Raw genomic sequence first — 14,671 nt, forward strand, 5'->3', positions numbered from 1 at the left:
TGAACGCACATCAAGGAATTACTTACCCCCAAGCTCATAATTCTCCGTCCAATTATTTTAATGAAGTTTAAAATAAATTGCTTGGGAGTACAGTACTGGAGTTTTATGGAAAAGAAATAAGATACCCAGTTGGAGCCTTTCATCTCTCATTCATCAGGACAGACTCAAGAATTGTCAAACCTCAAAGAGAGCATTGGTTTTATACTGAGAGAGAAAAAAAGTGTTGCTGACTGATTAGCAGATTAACTCTCATTGGTTGTGGCGTTGCCATGGAAAATGCATCTCGGAAGTACTTGTCACCCCACACTTTTGTTTAATTCAACATAATATTCCAGAACCTTACAAATGAAGCCACGAAGGGATAAATATAGACTAGGATATTGATAACAACTCCCCTACAGTCCTTGGATTTTTAAAAATTTTTTCCATGGGATGTGGGTGTTGCTGACAAAAATCGGGGTGGTTGCCCATCTCCAATTGCCCTTGAGCTCTGGTTTGCTGTTCTATTTCAGAGGTCAGTTACAAATCAACCTATGGGTCTGTAGTCACTTAGGTAGATCAGGTAAGCATACTATATCCCTTCTCCAAAAGGGATTAGATGGGTTGTGTATATGCAGAGACAGCTATCTCAAAGTACAGGAAGCAGTATGGAAGTTCAGTGCTGGTGCATGTCCTGTATGTAGCTCATACATCCACGTTACTGGTAGCTCAATCCAAATAACATGCTCCTTCAGCTGTTTGTCAAGCAGAACTCAAACCATATTTAAGGATTACATGTGATTCAGTGATTGGACAGTACTTACTGAACAATCCATAACATGCTAAATATTACACTGACAAGCAGATTGAGGATGATCAGTTGGACTCAATGCGAGTTATTCAATCTGCCATATCGTGTAAATATGGAGGATGTTTCTCCTTATCTCCATTCTGAAAGGTCTTCCCTTTACTCAAAAGCTCTGCCCTCAATTCCTAGTCTCTCCTACCAGTGGTAACATCTTCACAACATCTACTCTGTTCAGGCCATTCAGTATTCTGTTTGTTTCACTTAGGACCCGCCCCCCCCCCCCCCCCCACCCCCACAATCCCTCTAAATCCCATCAAATATAAACCCAGAGTCCTCATATGTTAAGCTTCTCATTCCTGGCACCGTTTCCAAAACTGTGCACAATGCTCCAAATGTGGTCTGAGCAGAGCCAGAGCAGCAGAACTACATCTCTGCTTTTATATTTAAGTCCTCTCAAAATAAATGCTATCATGTCATTTGCCTTTAATTACTGACTCAACCTGCAGGGTTACCTTCAGAGAATCCTGGACTAGAACTCAAATCTCTTCGCACTTCAGACTTCTGAATCTTCTCCCCATTTAGAAAATCGTTAATCCCTCTATTCCTCCTACCAAAATGCATGACCTCACAATTTCTCACATTTCACTCCATCTGTCATTCCCCACAGTCTTGTTGGAGCCCAAACCACCAATGTTCCTCCTTCAGGACTTCCCCATCTATTCTCAGATTTCCACATCCACACAATCACACCTTCCCCGAATTCCAAGTGCTTCTTGATGCCCAGTCTTGCTCTCTGCAATTCCTCCACCGGGGGTCTCTCTCTCTCTCTCCCCATGTCCCACTCCCCAAGTATTCAGAACCTCCCTCTCCAAGCGTCCTGGACAATGGGACCAACAGTTCAAAATATATATACATCTCAGGGCAGTATTGTCTGGTTGCAAGATGAGCCAAAAATAACCGAAATGAAGTGACCAGTCACCTGGTAGAATCCTTTTGCATGGAAACGCACTTGGTGGCCATTATACATGTTTCCCAAGACAGAGCAACATAGTCTCAATCAACATGAGTAAGGCTATGGTCAAGAGGCTTGTGAAAACATGTTTACTCACCATCAGTATAGTCTGATAGATACAATGGTAACCTCCGTCGTAAGTCTTCCATCATTCCCTTCCCTATGCGTAGGAAGTCAAAAGCCTGTTTGGTCAGGAAAAGATGTTACATTAGAACACTGATCACCCAGCACAAGTTTAAACCCAAGAACATTTGACTGTGAACACCAGATTTTGACCCCATTTGTTCATTGAATGTAGATCTTGCTGGCAAAGCTGACATTTGGCGTTCATCCGAAACAGGCCTTGAATGGAGCAAATTGACTACTTCGGGGAGCAAAGAGAATGCGAGGACTGCAGATGCTGGAGATCAGAGTCGAGGGGGTGGTGCTGGAAAAGCACAGCAGGACAGGCAGCATCCGAGGAGAAGGAGCATTGATGTTTCGGGCAGAAGTCCTTTGCCAGGAATTTCAAGCACCCCATTCTATTTCAGGCAGCAGTTAAAAACCAACCATGTTGCTGTATGTCTGGAATCACATGTAGGTCTGACTTGGCAAGGACAGCAAATTTCCTTGACACTTTTAAGACAGTTCTGAAGCAGGGTCACTGGACTTGAAACGTTAACTCTGCTTTCTCTCCACAGAGTCAATAAGTGCGGCACTGGAAAAGCGCAGCAGGTCAGGCTGCATCCGAAGAGCAGGACAGTCAATGTTTGGGGCATAAGCCCTTCAACAGGAATGTGGGGGCAGAGATAAATAGCAGAGGTAGCATGGAAGGCAATAGGTAGATGAAGGTGGAGTTGATGATGATAGGTCAGAGAGGAAGGTGGAGCGGATAAGTGGGAAGGAAGATGGACAGGTAAAACAGGTCAAGAGGGCAGTACTAGGTTGGAGGGTTGGAGCTATGATGAGGTAGGAAAAAGAAATAAAATCAAAATAGAAACCCGACAGTGTGGATACAGGCACTTCAGCTCAACCCCCCCAGGCCCATTCCCCTACCCTATTACTCTACATTTTACCCTTGATTAAATGACCTAATCTACACATCACTGAACACTACGGGCAATTTCCCATGGCCAATTCACCTAACCTGGACATCTTTGGATTGTCGGAGGAACCCACACAGACATGTGGAGAATGTTTAAACCCCACACAGTCACTGGAGGCTGGAATTGAACCCAGGTCTCTGGCGCTGAGCCACCGTGAGGGAGGGGAAATGAAGAAACTGGTGGAATCAACATTGATGCCATGTGGTTGGAGGGTCCCAAGGTTGAAGAGGTGGCATTTTTCTTCCAGGCATCGGGTGACTTAGATTTGACAGTGGAGGTGGCCCAGGACTTGCACTTCCTTACCGGAGTGGAAGGGGGAGTTGATGTGGGTGGCCACGGGTTGGTGGGGTTGTTTAGTGCGTGTGCCTCGGAGATGTTCTCTGAAACGTTCCTCAAGTTGGCATCCTGTCTCCCCAGCGTGGAGGTGACCACATCGAAAACAGTGGACACAGTATTTGATGTGCAGGAAAATCCCAGCCAGATGTGGAAGGATCCTTTGGAGCCTGGGATGAAGGCAAGGAGAAGATGTGGGCACAGGTTTTACACCTCATGCGGTGGCAAGGGATAGTGCCAGGACAGGAAAGTAGGTTGGGAGTGGAAGGTAGGTTGGGAGTGGAGGGACGGGGTGGGCTGTGGACCTAACGAGGGAGTTGTGGAGGGAATGTTCTCTGCGGAATGTTATAAGGGGTGGGGAGGGATCTGACTGTAGGTGTCAGAAATGGTGGAAGATGATGCATTGTATCCAGAGATTGGTGGGATGGAAGGTGAGGACCAGGGGGTCCTGTCCTTGTTGTGATTGGAGGGGTGGAGTTCAAGAGTGGAGGTGCAGGAAGTGGAGATGTGCTGGAGGGCATTGTTGACCACATGGGAGGAGAAATTGCGGTCCTTGAAGTGGGAGGAAAATGGGACGTTCAATGGTGGAATTGCTCTTCCTGGGAGCAGATCTGGCAGAGGCAGAGGAATTGGAAATAAGGGATAGCATTTTTATGAGGTGGGGTGAGGAATGTAGTCCAGTTAACTGTAGGAGTCTGTGGATTTGAAATAGATGTTTGCGTTGAGTTGATCTCCGGAAATGGAGAGGTCCAAGTGAACTTGAGGTGAGTGTGGTGGCTATTAGTGAAGTTGATGAACTGTTCAATCTCCTCATGGGAGCATGAGGTGGCGCTGATAGTCATCAATGTAGCAAAGGAAAAAGGTGTGGAATGATGCTGGTATAACTGCAGAAGATGGGTTGTTCCACGTACCCAAAGAGGCAGGCCACCCTCTACTCCAATCTACCACCATTGCTCCCCATCTGCATCTTCCTATCACCTTCCAAGCTACCTTTCCACCAGTCCTATACCTCCTCCCATTGATCGCTTAGCCTTCTTGGGCCCACCACCACATTCCTGATGAAGGGCTTATGCCCAAAACGTCGATTTTCCTGCTCCTTGGACGCGGCCTGCCCTGCTGTGCTTTTTGACTCTGATCTCCAGCATCTGCAGTCCTCACTTTCTCTGATCTCTTCACAGATGCTGATAAGTATTTCTATCAATTTTTGTTTATGTGCTACAAGCAAATGTATGTTCAGTCTGCATTTTGCTCTTTTTTTCTCAACATCAATTCTGCTCCTCCTACTATGGTAGGGGGTAACACAGCCAAAACCAAAAGAAAAACACAATTGAAGCAACATTTATAGAACACAACCTTGCAGAAATTCAACAGTGCTTGGAAACAGTCGTAAACTTTCACCTGATGGGTTGAAATTTAAATCCCACAGCTCAATTATGTTTGTTCTCCCCAATTTCAGGGAGGCCTGATTTATTTTCTCCTTGTAAACTTTCCCACTGCATAGTAAAAACACATACAAACAGGACAGTTCATAGTCAACAGCAATCGAGGGGTGAGCAAAGGGAAGATGGAGGTTTGGTGAAAATCAGCCAGATGCAGCAATGTCATGGTAAAGTTGGTGTTGTGATAATACTGCTCCTTTAATAAGGTTGTGCAGTGCTTGGTTCCCCCAGCCCCCCCACCCCACCGCCAGCAAAGGGGTCATAAAAGACACAAACTCAAGGGTTTTAGGGTAATTTGTTTATAGCTAAAAGATACTGCCTCATGCAGAAGGCTTTCAAGTTTTAAAATGAACACTTGTTCAATGAAAGGGGAGTGGCCAATTCTCCCAGCTCAGCTTTCTCTGGTTTGGTTTACGTTTTGAGAGGAATGTGAAATAAAGCTGCTGGACCCAAAGAAGCAGGTCCAGGTTGGTCTTCTCTCTCTGACTTCTCTCCTGTAAGACCCTGTATATGATTTTATCTTTTGTGCCAAGGGGGTTTTATAGGGAGTGTTGCAAGTATTGGGAACAGCAGCTTTAAGTTGGGATAATCTGTTGGGTTTTCACAGAGGGCAAGTTATTCGGTATTCGTTTCTCTTTCATTGAACAATGCAGCACAGAACAGGCCCTTCGGCCCACCATGTTGTGTCGAACATTTGTCCTAGCTTAAGCACCTATCCATGTACCTATCCAATTGCCGCTTAAAGGTCATCAATGATTCTGACTCTGCCACTCCCACAGGCAGTGCATTCCATGCCCCCACCACTCTCTGGGTAAAGAACCTACCCCTGACATCCCCCCCTATACTTTCCACCCTTCACCTTAAATTTATGTCCCCTGGTAACACTTTGTTGTACCCGGGGAAAAAGTCTCTGACTGTCAACTCTATCTATTCCCCTGATCATCTTATAAACCTCTATCATGTCATCCCTCATCCTTCGCCGTTCCAATGAGAACAGCCCTCCGCACTATCCACAACTCCCCCAATCTTTCATTTGTGTTTCATCCAGTAATCTTGTAAATAAATTCTGCTTCGTTTAAAATTAAAGTGATTTGACCAGCTATTTCTCCTGGAATATCCACGTTACACCTGCTGAAAACAACGAGCAAACTTAGGGCCTGGGCTACTTTCTTTCAATGTTTTGAGGGGGTCTGGCCTAGTCCAAAACAGTGCACATTTCTCTTCTTTCTTGTTCAAACAGTTCCCACAGTGTGGAAACAGGCCTTTTGGCCCAACAAGTCCACACCAACTCTCCAAAGAGCATCCCACCAAACACACCCTCCTATGCTCTCCCTGTAGCCCTGCATTTCCCATAGCTAACCTGAACATCCATGGACACTACAGGCAAATTTCCATGGCCATAGAGATGTACAGCATGGAAACAGACCCTTCGGTCCAACCTGTCCATGCCGACCAGATATCCCAACCCAATCTAGTCCCACCTGCCAGCATCTGGCCCATATCCCTCCAAACCCTTCCTATTCATATACCCATCCACATGCCTCTTAAATGTTGCAATTGTACCAGCATCCACCACATCTTCTAGCAGCTCATTCCATACATGTACCACCCTCTGCGTGTAAAAGTTGCCCCTTAGATCTCTTTCGTATCTTTCCCTTCTCACCCTAAACCTATGCCCTCTAGTTCTGGACTCCCCGACCCCAGGGAAAAGACTTTGCCTATTTATCCTATCCATGCCCCTCATAATTTTGTAAAACTCTGTAAGGTCACCCCTTGGCCTCCGACGTTCCAGGGAAAACGCCCCAGCCTGTTCAGCCTCTCCCTGTAGCTCAGATCCTCCAACCCAGGCAACATCCTTGTAAATCCTCTCTGAACCATTTCAAGTTTCACAACATCTTTCCGATAGGAAGGAGAAAAGAATTGCACGCAATATTCCAACAGTGGCCTAACCAATGTCCTGTACATGACCTCCCAACTCCTGTACTCAATACTCTGACCAATGAACGAAAGTATATCAAACGCCTTCTTCACTATCCTATCTACCTGCGACCCCACTTTCAAGGAGCTATGAACCTGCACTCCAAGGTCTCTTTGTTCAGCAACACTCCCTACGACCTTACCATTAAGTGTATAAGTTCTGCTAAGATTTGCTTTCACAAAATGCAGCACCTCACATTTATCCTAATTAAACTCCATCTGCCACTTCTCAGCCCATTGGCCCATCTGGTCAAGATCCTGTTGTAATCTGAGGTAACCCTCCTTGCTGTCCACTGCACCTCCAATTTTGGTGTCATCTGCAAACTTACTAACTGCACCTCTTATGCTCGCATCCAAATCATTTATGTAAATGACAAAAAGTAGAGGACCCAGCACCGATCCTTGTGACACTCTACTGGTCACAGACCTCCAGTCTGAAAAACAACCCTCCACCACCACCCTCTGTCTTCTCCCTTTGAGCCAGTTCTGTATCCAAATGGCTAGTTCTGCCTGTATTCCATGAGATCTAACCTTGCTAACCAGTGTCCCATGGGGAACCTTGTCGAACGCCTTACTGAAGTTCATTTAGATCACATCCATTACTCTGCCCTCATCAATCTCCTTTGTTACTTCCTCAAAAAACTCAATTAAGTTTGTGAGACATGATTTCCCACGCACAAAGCCATGTTGACTATCCCGAATCAGTCCATCTAATCTGCATACATTTGGACTGTGGAACGAATTCGGAGCACCCAGAGGAAACCCATTCGGACTCTGAGAACTCCACACAAACAGTTGCCCGAGGCTGCAATCGAACCCGGGTCCCTGTGTACCAGCAGTGCTGACCACCAAGCCGTCCCTGTTCTACATGTTATGATGCATTGGGTGTAGTAATGCTGACAGAGTCCAAAGCATGGTCAGTTGTAAAATCAAATCAATCTGATATTTTTTGGTTAAAAGAAATTATGTCTAAATCAATACGGCATACATCACAGCCATAACAGAAGATGCTGGGCAGTTTGCCATTAAAGCTGGTGTTCTGAGAAAAGATATATTGGAGGATAGCAGCCAAATTTAATAAACGTACTTTGTCACACTGAGCATTCCATACAATTAATTACTCGGAAATGCATTAAGAATTCTCCAGGGAGAAAACAACCATTCTGTGCCAGCAATTTCCTGCAAACAGCATCTAAAACTAAGGATTAATTCATGGTATTCATTAGGCAATGAATTTTTGGCCAGTAGACTGAAGATTGTCCATTGTTCTTTTAAGTGCCATTAAATTTTTATCCACTTGAACAAAGTCATCAGCTGAGTCAAGATTTTACAATAATACCAGTTTATGTCTATTTTTTTCTCATCTCACTTCCCTGGCAAAAAAAAATCAATTGTTTGCCAACTTGCCATGATGGGGTCTGAACTCATATTATCCAGATTGTTTAGCCATTATCATTTCAAGTGATCTGTACAGCAAGGGTTGCAACTGCACCAATACAGCACTCTATTCTGTAAGAGGTGTAGAGTAATGGAGCAAGCTCTACAGCAACATAGCTCACATTTACAAAGCAACTTCACAAGTGCAAAGATCTTTACAGCCAACATGATCACTGTTGGAAAAGTAGGAAATATGGCAACAAATTTATACATAATAATCCACCACAAATGATAAATGAACAGATCATCTGTATTAGACCATAAAGATCATAGGAAATTGGAGAAGGAGACTATTCAGCCCATCAAACCTGCTTTGCCATTCAATAAAATAACTGTTGATCTGACTGCGACCTTAACTATCTTCCAGTTTACACCGGTCCATGTACTGGATCCCTTTGAGTGTCAAAAATGAGTCTAACCGCCTAATGAGACCCTGGAGAAATTGTATTTCTTCATGTTTAAATGGAATACCCCTGTCCCCAGTTCTCAGTTCTCTAAACTGAAGAGAACATCCTCTCAGCATCTACCTTGACAAGTCCTTCAGAACCTAACAACATCACCCCCTCATTCTTCAAAATGTCAATGAGTGTCGGCCTGACCTACTCAACCTTTACTCAAAGGAGATCATCCTTAGGACAGGATTCAGCCTGGTGAATCTTCTCTGAACTGCTTCCAATGCAAATATATCCCTCCTTCAGCAAGAAGCCAAAACTGCATACAATACACTTGTGAAACTCTCACCTACGACCTGTACAACTGTAGTATCATCCCCCTATTTTTGTTCTCACTTGTAAAACAGATCAACATTGTATTTGCCTTCCCAATACTGGCGCGCTAATCTTGTTTTTTTGAGATTCTTGTATAAGTCAACCTGATTTGTGGGCGGCACGATAGCACAGTGGTTAGCACTGCTGCCTTACAGCACCAGAGACCCGGGTTCAATTCCTGCCTCAGGCGATTGACTGTGTGGAGTTTGCACATTCTCCCGGTGTCTGTGTGGGTTTCCTCCAGGTGCTCCGGCTTCCTCCCACAGCACCAAAGGTGTGCAGGTCAGGTGAATTGGCCATGCTAAAATTGTTCGTAGTGTTAGGGTGGGTTGCGCTTCGGTGGGTAGGTGTGGACATGTTGGGCGAAAGGGCCTGTTTCCACACTTAGTAAACTGATTCTTCTGTACTTCAGTATTCTACTATCTCTCCTCACTTAAATAAAATGCTGCTTTTGTATTCTGCCATCCAAGTAGGTGACCTTGCATTATCTCACATTAAACTGCATATGCTAAACTTTTGCCCACCTGCTGGAAGAACACAGCAAGCCAAGCAGCATCAGGAGGTGGCGATGTCAACATTTCGGGTGCAATCTTTCAGAACTTGATTTGTGAGAATTCTTGTGTGCAATGGGCAGCAGCCCTCTTACCTATGCTGTGCAGGAAGGTCCCCAGTGGTTAGTACTGCTGCCTTACAGTTCTAGGGGCCCAGGGTAAACTTTCATGCAACTGCGTGTGGAGTGTGCACGTTCTCCCCGTGTCCACCTGGGTTTCCTTCAGGTGCTCTGGTTTCCTCCCACAGTCCAAAGATGTGCAGGTTAGGTGGATGGGCCATGCTAAATTGCCCATTGTGTCCAGGGATTTGCAAATTAGGTGGATTAGCCATGGGAAATGAAGGGTTACAGTGATTTGATTTAATGTAATATATCAACTGAAACACAGCATCAGTGACAGCACAGCACTTTTTCATCCTTGCTGCTATGCCCAAAATGTCTAGACTAGATTTGCCTTCCCAATACTTGTGTGCTAACTTTGTTTTTTTGAGATTCTTGTATAAGATCAACCAGACTCTTCTGTACTTTAGTATTCTGCTATCTCTCCTCACTTAAATAAACTGCTTTTGTATTCTGCCATCCAAGTAGGTGACCTTGCATTATCTCACATTAAACTGCATACAAAGCCCATGCTCAAGACTAGCATTGCACAGTAAATGACAATAAAAGACACCAAATGGTGACAGAAATAGCTTTATTCAGTTATTACCAGAGCTCAAGAAAAGAATACCATAAAAAGAATTTTCAGTGTCCGTTCAAAGAAATTAAAAGGGGTTAAACTTTGGATACTGTGCAAAATACCCACCTTATATCAAAACTGGCATGAGCACCAGATATCTGGAACCTGCTTTCAATTAGCTCTGGTATCTGGCCAGAAGAATTCTACTTTCTTTGGGGACCTGATTGATTTTATGTTGCTGTATCTCCTTTGGTCTGACCTACATAGCACACCATTTAAAATAAAATTGAAAGTGTGCTGAGTTCCTCTGAACAAACATCTCTCTTGTGATATACTTGGCCATCCGTACAACATTTGCACTGCACTTTTTCAAAAGCAATTACTTCAAGATGCACTTTCGCAACATCCAAAAGTCTTGCCAAAGTTTGTTTTCTTTTCTTCTTTAACGTTAACAAGGTTACAATCCTCTTCAAACATCCACACATCTGGGACACAGCACACAGTCAAACAACAAGATAATCCACAACCTATATAAATGCTGCGACTGCAAGGGCAAGGAGTCCAAAGGCAGGTCACTCACCTCCGACTCCACAACTCCTGCCCCTCAACAATGTGTTAGCATACTCTCCACTCTCCTGGGTGGATGCAATCTCCATGTAAAAACAAAGGTGTTCAACACTGATCTGGGACAAAGCAGCCTGCTCAATTGCACTCCATCTAAAAGCTTCAGAACATTTGGAATACTGCGTTCAATTCTGGTCTCCCTGCGATAGGAAAGATGTTGTGAAACTTTAAAGGGTTCAGAAATGATTTACAAGGATATTACCAGCATTGGAGGGGTGTGAGCTATAGGCACAGGCTGAACAGACTGAGGCTGCTTTCCCTGGAGAGTCAGAGGCTGAGGGGTGACCTTACAGAAGTTTATAAAATCATGAAGGGCCTGAATAACGTGAATAGTTGAGGTCTTTTCCCAGGGTAGGGAAGTCCAAAACTAAAGGGCATAGGTTTAAGGTGAGCAAATGAAGGTTTAAAAAGGGATCTAAGGGGCAACTTTTTCCACACAGAGGATGGTGCTTGTATGCAAGGAGCTGCCAGAGAAAATGGAGGAGGCTGGTACAATTATAGCATTTAAAAAGGCATCTGGATGTGTACATTATTAGGAAGGGTTTAAGAGGGAGATGGGCCAAATACTAGCAAATGGGACTAGATTAATTTAGGCTATCTGGCCCAGCATGGACAAGTTGGTCTAAAGGATCTGTTTCCATGCTGTACACCTCTTTAGGGCTCTATGACACTAATTCACCTTACAAAACATGCAGTGCAACAGCAATGATGCACTGTAGAAACTCACCAAAGGTTCCATCCACCATTTAGGAGGACAAGGGCAGCTGGTACATGGGAACATCCAACTCTATGTTTTTTAATATCACAGAAGACTGGAGGATAGCAAATGCCGTTCCCTTGTTCAAGAAGGGAGTAGAGACAACCCTGGTAATTGTGGACCAGGCAGCCTTACTTTGATTGTGGTTAAAGTGTTGGAAAAGTTTATAAAAGATAGGATTTATAATCATCTAGAAAAGGAATAAATTGATTAGGGATAGTCAACATGGTTTTTTGAAAGGTAGGTCATACCTCACTAACCTTATGGAGTTCCTTCAAAAAGTGACCAAACCAGTGGATGAGGATAAAGCGATTGATGTGGTGTATATGGATTTCAGTAAAGTGTTTGATAAGGTTCCCCACGGTAGGCTATTGCACAAAATACAGAGGCATGGGATTGAGGGTGATTTAGCGGTTTGGCTCAGAAATTGGCTAGCTGAAAGATGACAGAGGGTGGTGGTTGATTGGAAATATTCATTCTGGAGTTCAGTTGCAAGTGGTGAACTGCAAGGATCTGTTTTGGGGCCACTGCTGTTTGTCACTTTTATAAATTACCTGGCTGAGGACGTAGAAGGATGGGTTAGTTAATTTGCGGATGACACGAAGGTTGGTGGAGTTGTGGATAGTGCTGAATAATGTTGCAGGTTACAGAAGGACATGGATAAGCTGCAGAGCTGGGCTGAGTTTAATGCAGACAAGTGTGAGGTGATTCACTTTGGAAGGAGAAACGGGAATGCAAAGTACTGGGCTAATGGTAATATTCTTGGTAATGTAGATGAGCAGAGAGATCTTGGTATTCTTGTAAATAGATCCCTGAAAGTTGCTACCCAGGTTGATAGGTTTGTTAAGACATGTGATGTGTTAGCTTTTATTGGTGGAGGGATTGAGTTTCGGAGCCACGAGGTCATGCTGCAGCTGTACAAAACTCTGGCACGGCAGCACTTGGAGTATTGCATACAGTTCTGGTTGCGACGTTATAGGAATTACATTGAGGTGCAGGTTCATTTAGAAGCACTAGCTTTCAGAGCACTGCTCCTTCACCAGGTGATTGGGGAATATAAGATCATAGGACACAAAATTTATACGAAAAGTTTACAGTGTGATGCAACTGAAATTATATTTGAAAAAAGATCTGGATTGTTTAAGTCTCTCATCTTTTAAAATGACCATGTTGGTTTCACTTCTTTCATATGTAAATCCCTGAACTTTTTTTTAAAAAGTTACCTTCTCAAGTGAACTTTAACAATAGGTGCCATGTCATCTCAGTAATGCACTGAAGGTGCATTTGTGTGACTTTTAGCATTACAGGAAAGATGTGAAAGATTTGGAAAGGGTGCAGACGAACTTTATTAAGATGCTGCCTGGTACAGAGGGAAGGTCTTATGAGGAAAGACTGAGGGATTTGAGGCTGTTTTCGTTAGAGGGAAGAAGGTTGAGAGGTGACTTAATTGAGACACAAGATAATCAGAGGATTGGATAGGGTGGACAGTGAGAGCCTTTTTCCTCAGATGGTGATGGCTAGCACAAGGGGACATAGCTTTAAATTGAGGGGCAATAGATATAGGACAGGTGTCAGAAACTCAGTAGTTTCTGAACTCAGTAGTCGGGGCATGGAACGCACTGCCTTCAACTGTCGTAGACTCACCAACTTTAAGGGCATTTAAATCATAATTGAATAGACGTATGGATGAAAATGGAATGGTGTAGGATAGGCTTCAGATCGCTTCCATAGGTTGGCGCAACATCAAGGGCCAAAGAGCCTACACTGTGCTGTAATGTTGTGTGTTCTATGACGTGGACATCACTGGCCAGGCCAGTATTTGTTGTGAAGAATGTACATTCTGTCTGATGTATTAAGTATGTTTTCTGTAAGAAATATGCATTCTGAAGGGTCACTGGAACCAAAACATTAACTGTTATTTCTCTCCAAAGATGCTGCGATAACTGCGGAGATTTTTCCAGAAATTTCTGTTTTTGATTCTATATTTGATGTCTGTCTGTAATTGCCCAGAGGGCAGTTAAGAGTCAACCACATTGCTGTGGGTCTGGAGTATTATATAGGCCAGACTGAATATGGACAGCAGTTTACTTCCTGAAAGGAAGTTAGTGAGGCAGATGGGTTTTTCCACCAATTGACAATGATTTGATGGTCATCATTAGACTTTTATTTCCAGATTTTTGTTACGGAATTCAAACCCTACAACACCATGGTGAAATCTGGACAAAGGTCCCCAGAACATGACCTAGGTCTCTAGATTAATAGTCAACTGATAATACAACTAGGTCATCATCTCCCCTGACTTGGAACCAAATTATCATTCCTTCATTGGTGTTGGTTCAAATCCTTCCATATAGCACCATACGTATACCACACATTGACTGCAATGGGTTAAGATGGTATCTCAACACAAACTTCTGTATGACAATCAAGGATGAGCAAAAGCTAGCCTCACTCACAACCTGCGGAAGGATTTTTTTTAATCCAAGAGGAAACCAATGTTAAAAAAAACCTCTGCTTGACTTCTTCAAAATGGGAGAATAGAACCATACTGTCATAGATTCAGGAATGATGCCATGGAGTCGGTGTCAACTCTTTAGACTGAGCTTGCCATCAGTTTTCATCCACCTACTCTTCCCTAATTAACCCTGAATATATTTTCCCTTTAAATATTGTGCGCAGTTTTAGCCTCCTTATCCGAGGAAAGATGTTCTGGTATCGAGCAAGCTCAAAGATTTACCAGACTGATTCCCGAATACGGCATGAAGAGAGGCTTGATTGATTAGGACTATAGTTACTAGAGTTAAACCAAATGAGAGAACATCTCAGAAACCTACAAGATTCCTACAGGACTAAGACATTTGGACATGTATGAGAGTAGGAAAGGTTTAGAGGGATATGAGCCAAATGCTGGCAAATGGAACTGGATCAGTTTAGGAAACCTGGTTGATATGGACTAGTTAGAACAAAGGGCTTGTTTCCATGTTGTATAACTCAATGATCCTGACTAGACAGGCTAAACACAGGAAGGCTGTTCCCAATAACGAGAGTGTCCAAAATCGGGGATCACAGTCTCAATTACAAGATAGCTCATTAAGGACTGAGATTACAAGAATTTTGCTTCATCATAGGGGGACGAAGTGACATAACAGTAATGTCAGTGGGCTAGTAATCCAGTTAAATATTTAAAAGGGAGTGGAGGCTTTAGAGAGGGTGTAGAAGAGGTT

General features: G+C 43.7%; 1 protein-coding gene across 1 annotated transcript in view; it reads right to left on the reverse strand.

The window, feature by feature from the left end:
* Positions 1-14,671, reverse strand: part of slc4a11 (solute carrier family 4 member 11) — a 104,071-nt gene that overhangs the window by 56,168 nt on the left and 33,232 nt on the right. Inside the window, exon 6 of the mRNA XM_060833250.1 lies at positions 1,897-1,981. Coding sequence (XP_060689233.1) covers positions 1,897-1,981 — 85 coding nt within the window. The remainder of the gene's footprint in view (positions 1-1,896; positions 1,982-14,671) is intronic.

The sequence above is a fragment of the Hemiscyllium ocellatum genome, chromosome 1 (assembly GCF_020745735.1).
Source record: "Hemiscyllium ocellatum isolate sHemOce1 chromosome 1, sHemOce1.pat.X.cur, whole genome shotgun sequence".
NCBI classification, from domain to species: domain Eukaryota; kingdom Metazoa; phylum Chordata; class Chondrichthyes; order Orectolobiformes; family Hemiscylliidae; genus Hemiscyllium; species Hemiscyllium ocellatum.